The sequence below is a fragment of the Phallusia mammillata genome, chromosome 3 (genome assembly GCF_965637545.1).
Source record: "Phallusia mammillata chromosome 3, kaPhaMamm4.hap1.1, whole genome shotgun sequence".
NCBI classification, from domain to species: Eukaryota; Metazoa; Chordata; class Ascidiacea; order Phlebobranchia; family Ascidiidae; genus Phallusia; species Phallusia mammillata.
This window is the reverse complement of record NC_137254.1, coordinates 10,863,201-10,877,170: the sequence shown is the minus strand read 5'-3', so window position 1 is coordinate 10,877,170 and position 13,970 is coordinate 10,863,201. Positions and strand designations below refer to the sequence as shown.

General features: G+C 35.7%; 1 protein-coding gene and 1 long non-coding RNA gene across 2 annotated transcripts; both read left to right on the top strand.

The window, feature by feature from the left end:
- Positions 1–743: 743 nt before the first annotated feature.
- LOC145219476 (uncharacterized) lies at positions 744–10,707 on the top strand. Its single transcript, XM_080086840.1, has 4 exons — positions 744–909; positions 1,557–1,706; positions 2,826–2,966; positions 10,589–10,707. The coding sequence occupies exons 1-4, from the start codon at positions 744–746 to the stop codon at positions 10,705–10,707; spliced, it is 576 nt and encodes a 191-aa protein (XP_079942966.1).
- A 1,018-nt stretch (positions 10,708–11,725) lies between these two features.
- On the top strand, positions 11,726–13,393 carry LOC145220203 (uncharacterized). The gene is made up of 3 exons (XR_013858028.1): positions 11,726–11,868; positions 12,553–12,702; positions 13,223–13,393. It is a non-coding gene; the product is annotated as an uncharacterized LOC145220203 (long non-coding RNA).
- Positions 13,394–13,970: the final 577 nt, after the last annotated feature.

The following is a 13,970-nucleotide window of genomic DNA, read 5'->3' as shown; positions in this document are numbered from 1 at the left end:
GTCCCGCCTCATATTACCATTGAACAACCCTAAAACTATATTTCGAATATGACAATGTCCGTGTGTGGCAACCAATACGTGTTGTGCAAACAAAGCCTGATAGAAGCCAGGCAGGCATTTTTTCATCAATTGATTAACATTCAATCGTGATATCTTGTTTAGTACCGCAAAGGTTAAAAAAGAGAGCAGGGTGTGGCTTGCTTGTCACGTGATTAATTTGCATGTCGTTTCTGTAGGTTAAAGCGTGCGAAGTTAGCTAGTATTTCTGTGTTTACATGTTATGCTTGTAGGCATTGTATTGCTTTTAGCAGAAAGAAGACAGCAATTTCAGACAGGAAAATTGTTAGCTTGTGTTATTATGAATTCAAGTGCAATGTCAAGGCTTCAAATCTTGTTGGGAAACGTTCTTAGTGTTGTAGAAAGGTTTGAGCAAAGAAATATCTGCCGTTTAGCTTATCACTGGTTGTTAGAAGTTAAATGAAAAATATATCGATCAGACGTAAACGATTGGTCCTTTTACTTTTTCCTATTGCTGTACACTGGCATACACTATATCACCTCATCCACTAAGTTAACAATGTCATTCACCTGAAAGTTACTGAAAAAACTTTAAAAGATACTGCAAATAGCCATTGTATAAAATTTTGCTGTCTGTTGGCTGCCATGTCATATGTATGCATAACAGCCAAATCTAACTATATAAACAGTATATTTTGCAGGAAATACATAACTAAGACTTAAAAATGGTGAAAATTAATCCAATTATTGGTGGCCTAATGGCTCTTTTGGGTATCACCCTACTTCTCACAATTATTGGTGTAGCATCACCTGTATGGACCTTGGCTGGCCATTCCTCCTGGGGATTATTCCGTTTCTGCCACAGAGGAGAATGTCGCAACATGAATACGCGTGAGTTTAACGGTTTTGTATTCATATCGCTGTTTAATGTCTAAAGTTGTAGTTGGTAAACATAAATGTCAGCTCAAAAGTGGCAACTATAGCCACTCCTTAGGACAGCAAAACAAATTAAATAACTATTTTCATCTCTACTTGGGAACGCGGTATTGCAACAAAGCTACTAAACTTAAGCCTGTTAAGTTGTAATGTTTTTGCACACACCAAATACTACATATTTATTTGTCAACATTTGCACGGCAACATAATATCTGGCTGATCCGTAGTTGAAAAAATGCCTTTCCCATGTTACAATGATTACAAATGCCTTTTTTCATTTTTTTGCATGCAATTTGTACAGTGGAACATTTTTTCCACAATACCATTTTCAATTTTACGATTAAACATTTTTAAATCTTTTTTGAACATATACTGTTAGAAAATACAGCATAAACAGACAGAAAACGCTTCCAGAAAAATCCTTTTTCAAACAAAAACAATTTAGTTGTTAACATCTTGTGTTTGACTCAAATCAATACCAATCTAATAAAGGTACATAAAACGGCACATTATAACTGAAAAACAAATACCCAAGCAAATTTACAAGGCCGGAAATGCAAGAACAAAAACAAATATTTCTAACCTTTGTGTTTCGGTTGCAGAGGCCATGCCAGATTTTTACCAAGCTAGTGCCGCTTTTGGAGTCATGGCCATTTTGTGCCAAATCGGGGCTCTTGGCTGCTTTGGTTTCACCTTCTACAAAAACAAAATGCCGTTGAAGGTTGCCGGAACCGTGCTGACTGGAGTTGCAAGTGAGTGTAAACTTACTACATATTCATAAACAAAAATATATATGCTGCAGACAGTGCACACTGTTTCGACCTATAAGGTCTGAGACCTCATAGGTCGAAACAGTGTGCACTGTCTGCAGCTTATCATTTATTGACTCATATGCTTTTACAAAAATATATATGTAATGCCAAATTGGAATGCACAACATACAGCGTGAAAGGGTGGCGGTTTTCCAGCCCAATTTGGTTTGTTTACAACAGGGGTGGGCAACGTTTGTCACTGTGGGGCCAAAAACAATTGCGACGATAAGATCCCGGCCGCACCTTTATATAACACAAGGTGATTTTACTTCGTTACCAAAAATGACTTACTACAAGCAAAATTCGCTTTTGATTCTACCAGCATATTGTCAGATCGCAGAAAACTAGCACCGGGTGCACTAAATTGCTCAAAAAATGAAATAATTGGACTCGTTTGTAAGCACATTTGAAATCCAAGTGACTCTGCGGGCCGCACAACTTTAATCAAAGGGCCGCATGTGGCCCGCGGGCCGCTGGATGCCCACCCCTGGTTTATAATATCGAGAGGAGTGTTTTTGTCACTGGTTGCGGGTTGCGTTGTTTGGGCGGACTTTGGGGTATTTTACATGTATATTGTCTTTGCAAGTAGACATTGTTTGGTATGCAGAGGTGCGTTGAAATAGTATAAAGCAACGAAGTATCTAGCAAGTCATTTTGAATTCTCGACAGTGTGTAACTAAACAAATTTTTTGAAAAGGTTTTTTGCAGATAATAATGACATCAGTTATTTGGTCTTGTACAAGGGGTACGTGACCTTTTCGTTCGTTCAACTGCTCAAAAATGGTTGATTCTCAATGTGTAATTACTGCCGTATAACTAAAAATAACAAAACGGACCCGGTTAAAGTATTTTCGGCATAACAAAGTCAATGTCTTTATCTTTGCATGTACTAGTTACAAATATTACCACTTTGCGCATTGACTTTTGTTTATAAATTAAAGTTATACACCTACAAAAAAATCAAAAACACTTGGAAATCTAGTTACAAAACCGTAGTAACAATACAGTGAGCTAATAGCACGGTCTTTTTAACATTGATATTTTATTTTATTTTTTCAGTGATTTTCATCATGATATGCTGTGCGGTGTTCACTGGAAAATATTCGGGTTTTGCAACATTTGGCTACAGCTTCTATCTTAGCTGGGTGGCTTTTATTTTCAACGTATTTGCAACTGCCCTGGCTGTTGTAGGGGCGGCATGTAAGTATGTATTCGCTTTATCACGTGTGACCTATACACGATAGACATTAATGTCAGAACATTTCATTCAAGATTAGAATATAAACCTATGCTAAGTATATACAGATGAACATAAGTTTGTAACTGGGATCAGTCCTAAAGCACAAGCGATCACAGTACACTCATATTTAAATCATAAGTATCTATTTAAGGCGTTATACCGAATTAGCCGGTCACCAAACATTCCAATGTGGCAAACACGGGTTAGAAACGGTCGGATTCGAACCCACGACAAGAGTCTTTCCCAAATTTGCGCTGTATCAATTGAGCTATAGGCGTTTTTTTTCTGCAACATCAACAAAGTCTCTTACTTGAACTCATCATAAAAATAATACAAAAACCTTACTTTTTTCACCTATGAAATTGAAATTCTTCTAAGTATTTCTAAGTTATTTTTTTATTGAACAGAAAGTGTCTTAGGAACTAAACCATGTTGTAAATAAAATCTTGATGTTCCAGTGACTTGATAAGTGTCCTAATTCAAACCAAAACTGACCTAGAGCTAATGTTTATTTTTTTAATGCATAGATAAAACTATTATCATGGATTTACTGTAAAAAATTTCTGGCAGTTTCGTTTTAATAAAGCCTTTGAAACAGAAAACCTCAAACCAATTGGGTGAAACACTCTCTGCATCGAGCAAAACTTCGTTAGACAAGTTTGCTTAAAGTACAGCAAATTTATCTAACGTAAAACAGCACAATCCTTGGTGCATAGGCTGTGCATTCATAAGCTGCTAATCATATAATGACCGCTAGTTTGCGGAAAACTGAGGCGCCATATATTTAATGCTTTAGTGGTTTATGTAATGCAATCCTTGAGTACTGCCGCGTTGACCAGTTCAAGTGTAATAAATTGTCATAGCGGAACATTTGTTGTCTTTTAAAGCCCGGTCGGCGATAAAATTTAAGTTTTCAAGTAGTCCGCAGTGCAAAAATGTTGCCGACCCATTCGTTAAACTTGATCTCTCTTGAAAAAATATAATAAAATATGATTTAACGACATTGCAATAAAAAGAGGCGCTTGACGGTGGACTCATTGCAAGCATTACGCATTTAGGCGCTTCCCGCCCACCAAGGATAAAAGTGTACCAAACAAATCACGATTGAAATATAATCAAAGACGCTCGTTATATGAAGTAGTTTAGCGAAATAAGAGCCGTTTGCAATTTGGTATTGAATACACATATCATAAGTTGTTGATTTACAAAGCCTACATGCTAACCTTTAACTGTTGCATACTAATTGGCTTTACGAGTAACCCAACATGATTCAATAACAGAGAATAACACGACATATAATTTCCCATCAGCGTTAAATGTAAAGTGGATCTTTTATTAATAACCACAGTCACGATGCTGCAATGGTAAACCATAGCTTGTTAGTAGTGTTTAACCATGATGTAATTGCCTGTTTCATTAACTTAGGCGTGGTAAAACTTTTTACGAAACAATGCCCTTCAATGTTAATAGCTCACATTGCGTATCAAACTCAAAATTCAAGTAACTTATTTTTAATCAGGGAGTTGAGGCGCTTGTCATATGGTTAAGGTTCTGTTCGGGTTCATTGTTTATTGTTTTATGGATAAAGTTCGTTTAGATTTCCAAAATATCCGGTGCAGGCAAATTACCTGGTGCGCATAAGTTTCAGTTTTATTTTGATCAGTTTAATGCCTATTATCTTTCATTTAAATTCTACCGATTATCTCCACGGCCTTGTTTAATTCTTAAAGGACTTGGATCGTACACTTCGTAAGACCTTATTCTTTGTCAATTTTGACACACCCGATGACTTTCTCAAAAGTTTAATAACTTACTACGTTTTACTAAAAATTCATTTTACGGTTAGATTTCGGTTAAGGTTTGTTAAATTAAACGACTCAAACTGGTTCGCAGGTTCAAGTTTAGTTCTAGTACAACTCTCAGTTTTTCACAGATTCGTATCCATTAAACTACATTCCTTTGCAAGCAAGACTTAAATTGAAATAATTCCGTTTTTCGATGTCATTTCTAATTTTCTGTACTACCTCACTATGCTTTTGCTTATAGTGTGGCTTACCGTCCTCATTAAAAACAAACGGTAGCGGCAAGACTTAAACCACCAGCTTTGCGTGTAACAGTAACCATTTACTTTTCGACCAATTTAATGGTTGCATTTTATTAATTTTAATACTGCATATAAAATGATGGCACAGAATAGTACAAAAAATCATGATAATGGGACTAGCTTAAACAAATTCCAGCATAGAGTTATGCCTACAACATGTTATCGTATTGTTTGAATATAAATGTTTATCGTTTTATTCTGATAATACTTAAGTTTTCCTGTTTTTATTTCCAGACAAGATTAAAGAATAGGATAGAAAATTGGAATCAACTCCACACATCTGTATTTAACATCGTATCACTGAACACAGGCGAATCCGGTTAATCGCATAACCAACATATAAAGCTTTGTTATGCAATTTAACTTATTACCTGGGATAACCAATGCCTTTAAAATTATTCGAATTATGTAATTAACCGAGTTTGTCTGTTCTTTAAATGTACCGCAGTGTCTGGTATTCGTGCGAAATTTGAAAATTATATATTTTCTTTATTATTACTATTTGACATGATTGCATTTGCACAATTTATCTTGTAATCATATTCGTCACATTTATTTCATACAAAAAAATATACCAACATTTATTTGCATATGTTATAGAGTTTAACCTTCACTAAAAGTTCAAATTAAAAACACTGATTTGACAAGCATTTAAATCAATAAAGCCAGTGTTATTGAATAAGCTTATTTAAACTCAATAAATGAAACAAAAAAGTACAATTTAATCGTGTATTACAGCAGTTTGTTTCCTATCAAAAAGTGTTTATTGTTTTGCGATGCTGTTCCAAACAAATAATACAGTTTTTATTAGTAAAGCGAGTAAATATTATTTTTGTGCTTTCTTTTATTCATATTGTACAATCATGTCTATATGTATTACTATTTTTTTTAGTGTGAAAACATTATTATCATTTAGCCCAATAATACATCTTAACTAAATTTTTCAAGCAGAATAATATATATTCACTCAGTTAGTTTGAATTGAGACAAAATAACGACGAAAGAAAAAATGACATTTTTTTAAAAATATGAGCAACTATATTTTTCCTGACTGTACGCGAATTTGGATACTAGCGTACCCAACATATGCAGAATGCTCTTGCAAAATAAATAGATTTCTAAAAACCAAAAACTAAAAGCATCGATCCAGTAAATGATAAGCTGTGGACCAGTGGTTCTCAACCTTTTTGTCCTTGCGGACCCTTTTCGACACTGAAATCTAATTGCGGACCCTTTGAAGGTGAAGGTGGCTTTTTGTACTTTTTTAATATCAAGCAACCTATACATGGTGCATTAAATGCCGACCACGTTCGGTCCAGGACCAAAATTTCAATCACTTTGGTTTGGGTTGGGACATCGTGCATTAACATGAAAGACCCATTACATTGTGATGTAACGTTGTTTGCCACTGACAATTTACGGCTGTTGCGCCACAATGGGGTTATAAATGTTACAATGTATTTTGTTTTCGCCTGTGAAGAATGTTTTCAAACAAATTTCATGCTATTTTAACACGTTGATGCGTTTTTCTAAATCGCGATTTATCAATCTCGTTTTTTCCCGAAGTTGTCGCGGACCCCTGGTTGAGAACCACTGCTGTAGACAGTGCACACTGTATAGACCTATAACTGATGAGACCGTATTGATCGAAGCAGTGTACATTCCCTGCAGCTTACCACTTACTGGCACGGTGCTTTTCCACTGAGCCGGCTTCACTTTGGTTACTAAGCAGTTGCCTGGCAATTATGAGCCAGTTCCCCATGTCGTGTATGTCCAGTTGTGGCATCGCACAGACTAGATGATGCATGGGTTTGTCTACCCTGTTACTCCCAAAAACTGGAGTGCCGTTGAATGGCTATCCAATATACGGCCGACCTCTCGTCACCAGCTGCACTGATGAGACCTTAACGTTCGAGTGCAACTTATTTTATGTTCATAAGATTTGTAGTGACGGAATTCCATATTGTCTGGTAAAAGCGGTCTACCCCATCGTTAATGGATTGAAAACGCAAAAAAATTGCAAACCAGCATTGCGTGAAAGAAAATTGGTTGAGCTTCAACCCAAAAGTCTTCCAACCAGCTTTTTTTTTTAAATAAAATATTAATATTTTTTAATATACAATCAATCACACAAAACCTTTCTTGGGTTTGAGAAATACAATATTTGCGAATCAAATACCCTAAAAACGAACAGGACTGTACATTGCCTAATTAAGCTAAATAAAGATAAAATAACATGCACTGAAATCCAACTCTTATTCAACTAACACGGTTTAGTACAAAATAATGGTTTTCAATCCGATAGGAATTCAAATTAAGTTGAAGAAATTTATTGTGTGCAGATTAAGAAACAGGGCCTTAAAATAATCTTATTTTAAATATCTTCTAATAATTTTATTTCGTATATCTTCTGTGAGTTATACGAGTTACTACTAAAATTTTATCCAGCTGCTAATAAAATCAATTGTTTGGCAAATAAAGAAAAGCAAGCTGCATCGTTTCACAAAAACGTTAGTCGGAAATAGTTGCGTCGAAGCAATTTGGTGCACAAAAAGGTAGAGGTACTAATGTAAGAACACAGAATAGAAAAGTTTACTAATTTCCGATAGATGGCGTAAAGGGAAGCTATTTCAACAACTTTAAGACTGGAATAGGGTTAGGTTCTGAATGAATGGTTAGGAACTAAGTGTGTAAGTTGGGTTGATTGCTATTTTTGATTTAAACCACGCTCCAATTCTAATAGCCCTATGGGTCAGAATTTTCTCATAATTAGTTTCAAATATTTGCAAATGTTTTTTACGTTTTTGCGTATCGGTATTTAGCGAACTTTGTCTCATGTGAGTTCTAAAGTTAATAGAAATTTCCTAATACGAATATCACAATTAGTGGATAAAGTCTAATCGAACTACATTGTCATTACATGGCGTTATATGATTATGGTCTCACAAAATATTGTGTTGCGCAGTGTAGCAATCTATACAAGACTGCAGATTCAAATTTGACCTTACGCAATTCGTCAAGGGCATTGGGAACTTTATCTAAGTTCATACCGTTTCACTTCGTCTGGCGTAAGCACGCTGAAATCTATAGTAAATCATGTCTTGCAAAACTCGCTTTGCCTTTAAGATTGACCTTACAAAGGCAAATTATAAATCCAAAGGAAAGCCTTGGCGCCTGGTAGATTGGTTTATTCTAACGTTTGGCTTGATCAGACAGGAGTGCTCTTAGTTCCAAGTCCAAATACTTTAGTATGTTACACTTTACAAACAGATGTTAGTTTTTTCTGTAAATTAGTTTTATTTTGGTGTATGGTAAACCATATAATTCTGCTCTTTGGTCGTCTTTACTGACATTGTTCATAAAATTTTCGTGAAATATCTTTTTATTGTGGGTAAGCGCGATCTTCTGGGTGTGCATGAAGACTCAAGGGCTGATCCCAGTAATGATTTAAAGTTTAAAGTAGTTTTGGTTTGGAATAACACATACAAGTACATTTAAAACCTCAAGAACATATGCAAGTGTTTTATGTAAAAGCATATTTGAAAACAAACAACTTTCTGCCAAGTTGAGAGTTCTTGAATTTTTTTTACTGTGTGCAACGCGGTTTTATGTATTGACTCCCCAATTTTATTTTAAATTGCTTTATTTTTACAACATAAGTTACGGCTCTAAACTGCTTTTTAATACTAATTGTTCTGCACATGTTTATGGAACACATGAGTACAACATCACTATTTTTATTACCCAGTTTCATTTTCATTTTACAGCACAAACTATTGATCTTAATCAAATACAACTGAGCAACAGCGAACAATGGCAAAGATTAACCCAATCATCTTGGTGGTTCTAATTTTGCTGGTGATAACTTTTGCTATTACAATTACTTCATATGCAACCCCAGTGTGGACTGTGAACGAAAACTCGACCCATGGACTTTTCACTTATTGCCGTGACGGCGTCTGTCAAGCTATGCGTAAGAGCTGTGATTTTTTATTGTAATTTTTCTATAAGTTGTGATTTTTTTGGAAATTAACGTCTAAAAGAGGGGCACAAACGTTTCGTAATCGACGGCCGCATTGCAAGTGAATATCATTCCAAATTTGTTAAGAAATTTTTAACATAATATAACGACTACTCGTGCCCTACTAACTACAAATCGATACCTATCTTTACAAAAGCCTTTAGCCAATCAATACTAATTAAACTGCAAAGCACACTGTTTCGGCCTACACGGTCTCATCAGATGGCTGTCCTAGCCAATGTGGCCTATGACTTGTCGAGACTTTTTTTTCAAAGTTAAACCCGTATTTTCTGCGTAGTCTGTAATATTACTTCAAGACCTCAAACATCTAGCTTTGAAAGTCAAATATCTGGGAAACAGGTTTAATTCTGGCGCCGCCGCGGCAACTATATTTTAACAAACGTTTATACGACTCCATACGCAGGTTTAGCACTCCTTTATTCTTTACCTTGGGAAATTAAATGTTTTATACATGATTTTGGGCAAATCAGTTTTCATCAGAAAAGACAACAACCGGGGGAAAATTATCTCAAAAGATAAACTTGACATGCTATAGGAATAAAAAAGAAGATCACAATTTTGTGGGTATAGATGTGAAAGTTTTGTTATTTAAAGGTAATATTTTTATCATCGAAATCTGCAAATGGATTAACGAGAGCAAAAATGTTGTCCGTATTTAACACCCCCTCAATTGGAGAGTTGTGGTTTATTTCGTGTATCTTTATAGATATATATTAAGATACACGAAATGTATAATATTTAAGTTATAAAAAGGTACTAAGTCGTTTTCAGCTCCCTTTACTACAAAACAGTTAATTTTTACCTGCAACAAGATTTATATTTCGTCAAATGTGTGATTAAATGCAAAATGACCCAAGAAAGGTTGAAATCCGATTGTTTTAATTTTATTAGCATTTTTGCCGAGTTCATAGACAAGGCATACTCAAATGAAAATGACATATATTATGCTTGTCCTAAAATCATGAAGACATGTCTTCGTAGATGTGACTGTAATACCAATGATCGTAAACGTTTATTAACAACTTTATTCATGTAGCATTGGTAAGCTATTAATGTCAACTGCTTTAACTGCTGAGACATTCATTCATGCACATTAGTCGTGTTCGACGTGATATCATATAAAGAGGGTGTGTACGGGCTTCAAAGTCTACAAACTATCACAGTTTTATGTAATGACGTTACTAGTGACGTCACTGAATCATAGCGTGGGTATTTAACAGGATTCATCAGCAGAAACATATACGCAAATATTTATGTATAAATCATTACGAGCTTTCAAAAATTAGTACTGACATTGTAACGTAAAATAAAACCAGCAGAAGGAATGTAACTGGGTACTGCACAAAGAACGTCGACTCAAAGTTACAGATGTATCTAAGGCAAACGTGGTTTGAGATGTTTACGTTTTTTACTAAACATAATGAAAAAATATGCAGACAGTGAACACCGTTTCGACTTACAAGGTCTCATCACTTTGGCTCCCAAGCAGTTACTTGGCCATTATGAGCCAGTTTTCTCTGTGATGTATGCCCAGTTGTGGTATCGAACAGAATAAGCAAGGCATGGCTTTATAGTCTGTTACTCCCAACAAACTGGAGTGCCGTTGGATGGCTACACTAGCCAATACGGTCTTTCTCTCGTCACCAGCTGCCCTGGTGAGACCTTCTGGGCCGAAACAGTGTACTTAACATTTACTGACTTAATGCTTTTACGTTTGCAACGACATAGCCTTTTCTAAGTCGCCAGTAACCACATAGCCCACTTTACAGTGACAAAATTCATGGCACAAAGTACTTAAAAAACTGTTTACAATCATATATGAAACACTTTTTCCTGGTCCACAAACGAGTGGTCTACTGCATTTTTTTCTCTTTTGTATTGTTGGACGAAACCACCACACATGTTAAGGTCATACGTTCGATCCCACCTAAAACTATTAAAATCCACAGCAATCAATTTGTCAATGTGTTACTAACAAAAAGCCTTTATATCTAGTCTTTTAAACATATGCAAAAATTCTTTCATTTGATCAGTGCCGGAATAAGGGTCTGCAGGCCTGTAGGCACATTTTATAAGTGGCCCGAAAATCATGGTTGGCAACTAAAAAATTAGAATTATCAGTGTTGCCAAATCATTTAAAGTGGCCTGGATTTTTTACTGGCCTGTTGGCACGTGCCTATTTTGCCTAATGGTTAATCCAGCACTGCATTTGATGGGATTCAAACTCACTTTTTAAAATCCATATTTAAAATCTAATTCACCAAGCAAACGTTTCGATATGTCCACGTCTTGCTACAAAATACGCCATATGCAAGCTTTGATTTTGAAACAACACTATGATCATTAGCGTTTGTTTCACGGTGGGGTATAGTTTGAATCGTTAACACTCTTGGAATAGAATGTTCGAATTCTTAAACATGTAAACATACTTAAAAAGAAATATGGGACTACTTTTGGGGCTTGACAAGATGGTACATTTGTTTATGGATAAGAATACCTTTTAAACAAAAAGCATTACTGTGTCTCACTGTACATAATAGGTCTAATTGTGTTTTTATCTACACAGCCCATGTGCCCCCATACAAGAAGGCAACCAGCGCATTTGGCATCATGGGAATCATCAGTCAGGGTGTTGCCATCATCTGCTTTGTTGTGTGCTTCTTCAAGAACAATAAGATGCTGAGAGTTGGAGCTTGTTCATGCACCGTCGTTGCAAGTAAGTTAACGAAGCAAATTAAAATGTAACCGAATTGTGTTGGGCAACCTTCTCACTTAATATCTGTTTTATTTTTATCGCCTACACTTTTCCTTAAAAAGCCAGCTGCACATTGGCTGACTTTCGTAGTTATGAAACACACCATCGGCTAGCTTTTCTTGCTTATTCGTTTCCGCGTAAGAAAGCTATAAAGACAGGATTAGTTTTCTGCTACGTCTTGCACACTATCATTAATCTTCCATATGGGTTGCGGACTCTAATTTCGTATCAAATTGGTGTGCTTTAGGAGACAAAACGTACGCAGAAAAAATACAAGAGCAAAAATAGATAGTATTTTTCAACCCTTTCAAGTGCATCACAATGACAGGCTACATCGTTTTTTAGTGCGTTTTGTTGTCTAAAGGCAATTTCAAACTTTGAATTCATGGTTTATTAGACTTCTGTTGACTTAAATTTTTTAAATACTTAAAACAACTTTTGTAAATTCATCACTAGCACAATCTTTGATGTAACGATTAAGTAACTTTACCATAACTCGTCGTTAATACTGCTTTCTCCGTATAGTGCAAAAGTGGGAATAATTAAATTTAAGACGATTTAAACCAGTCTCCCAAAATGACTTACTACTGAATTAAAGCCTAGCGTCAACCAAACACGTCGTTTATTTTACTATTTTATTTGCAGTGGTGTTTACCATGATAGCCTCTGCTGTTTTCACTGGAATGCATATCCTCCTTGGCAGCACCAACTGGTTCGGCTACAGTTTCTGGTTGGCCTGGGTCGGGTTCATCCTCAACTCTTTTGCAGCAATCGTGGCTATAGTGGGAGCAGTCCGTAAGTTTTAAACATTACCTTGCTTGATTTGGTTATCAGCCCTGAAGCGTCCATGCAGACCAGCGATCACGGCACACTTATTTAACAATTACAGTACGCCAGGCCCATTAAAGGCGTTAAACCGAATCAGCCGGCCACCAACCACTCCAATATTGCAAGGCGTAGGCTAAAAAATCCAACCTGAGGTGGGATTCGAACCCACGAGTGCCAGAAAGACTCCCCGCAGGCTAGATTTTTTTTAGCCTACGCCTTGCAATATTGGAATGCTTAAACGGATAATTCTTTGAAACGCCTTTAATGGGCCTGGCGTAGTATGATTTAATTGATTGAATAGTTGTTTAGAATATCGTTTCAGTGCTTTTTTGAGTATTATAGCCGCCATACATTGAAAGTGTTGGCCTAAAACAATTTTTAAAAAGTTTTCAACTATCGTTTATTGTAAACCGCGCATTACAAAACGTGTTTAGATAGTCTCTACATTTTTAGGTATTTTGGTTAAAACATTTGCATTATTTTGCAGATAAAATCGAGGACTGAAGCAGTACAACGATATAAGCGTATTTATGTCATCCTGTATTCTTGAATATAAACACATGTTTTAAAATTAAACTACCGTTATAACTGCGCATATTAACGTATTTATTGTCTACTATGTTCCTGCTTTGTAAATTAAACGAACGTAAGTTAGAAAATTGCAACACAACAAAATTCGTGGCATTAGTTTGGATCGAAATTCATCTTAGACATTTTGCATTATGAAAACAACTTTTTTACAAATTTGTGTTTGTTTGTGCTACGAAATATTTTTTTTCCGTTTGACGTTTCAAATTGAATTTGATTTTATGACTCGCAACTTACTACAAATGTATTGCTTGGTGGAATATGCACTGCCTGGAATAAAATTTCATGCCACCGCATTGAAAAGCAGTGTGATTTGGTCAGTTTGGCATAGTGTTATAGTCGACACAGCACCATTATCCACAAAAACGTTGGCACACAAGATTTGGCTCACAAAAACAATTAACTTTGTTGTGTCAGTTTATAATAATCACGAGACAAAAGTACTAAGCATCACAGGCGAAGTTATCCAACTATATCAATTGCTAATTAACATACTAATGTCCGAATTCGATGAGCAAATGTCAAAATTAATGAAAAAAAAACATTTTTTAGCTCTGTCTAATTACAGTTAATTTAAACGGTTGCGCTAGATTTTATTATCAAATGGGCTGCAGATCGAAACGAATGTTTACTGGGAACACCCCTTT

Bases quoted from the DNA above. Each gene is read 5' to 3' on its own strand.
- LOC145219476 (XM_080086840.1), top strand. From the start codon at position 744: ATGGTGAAAATTAATCCAATTATTGGTGGCCTAATGGCTCTTTTGGGT. The intron at 910-1,556 runs GTGAGTTTAACG...TTTCGGTTGCAG, and splicing joins ATGTCGCAACATGAATACGC to AGGCCATGCCAGATTTTTAC. The intron at 2,967-10,588 runs GTAAGTATGTAT...AAAAATATGCAG, and splicing joins GGCTGTTGTAGGGGCGGCAT to ACAGTGAACACCGTTTCGAC.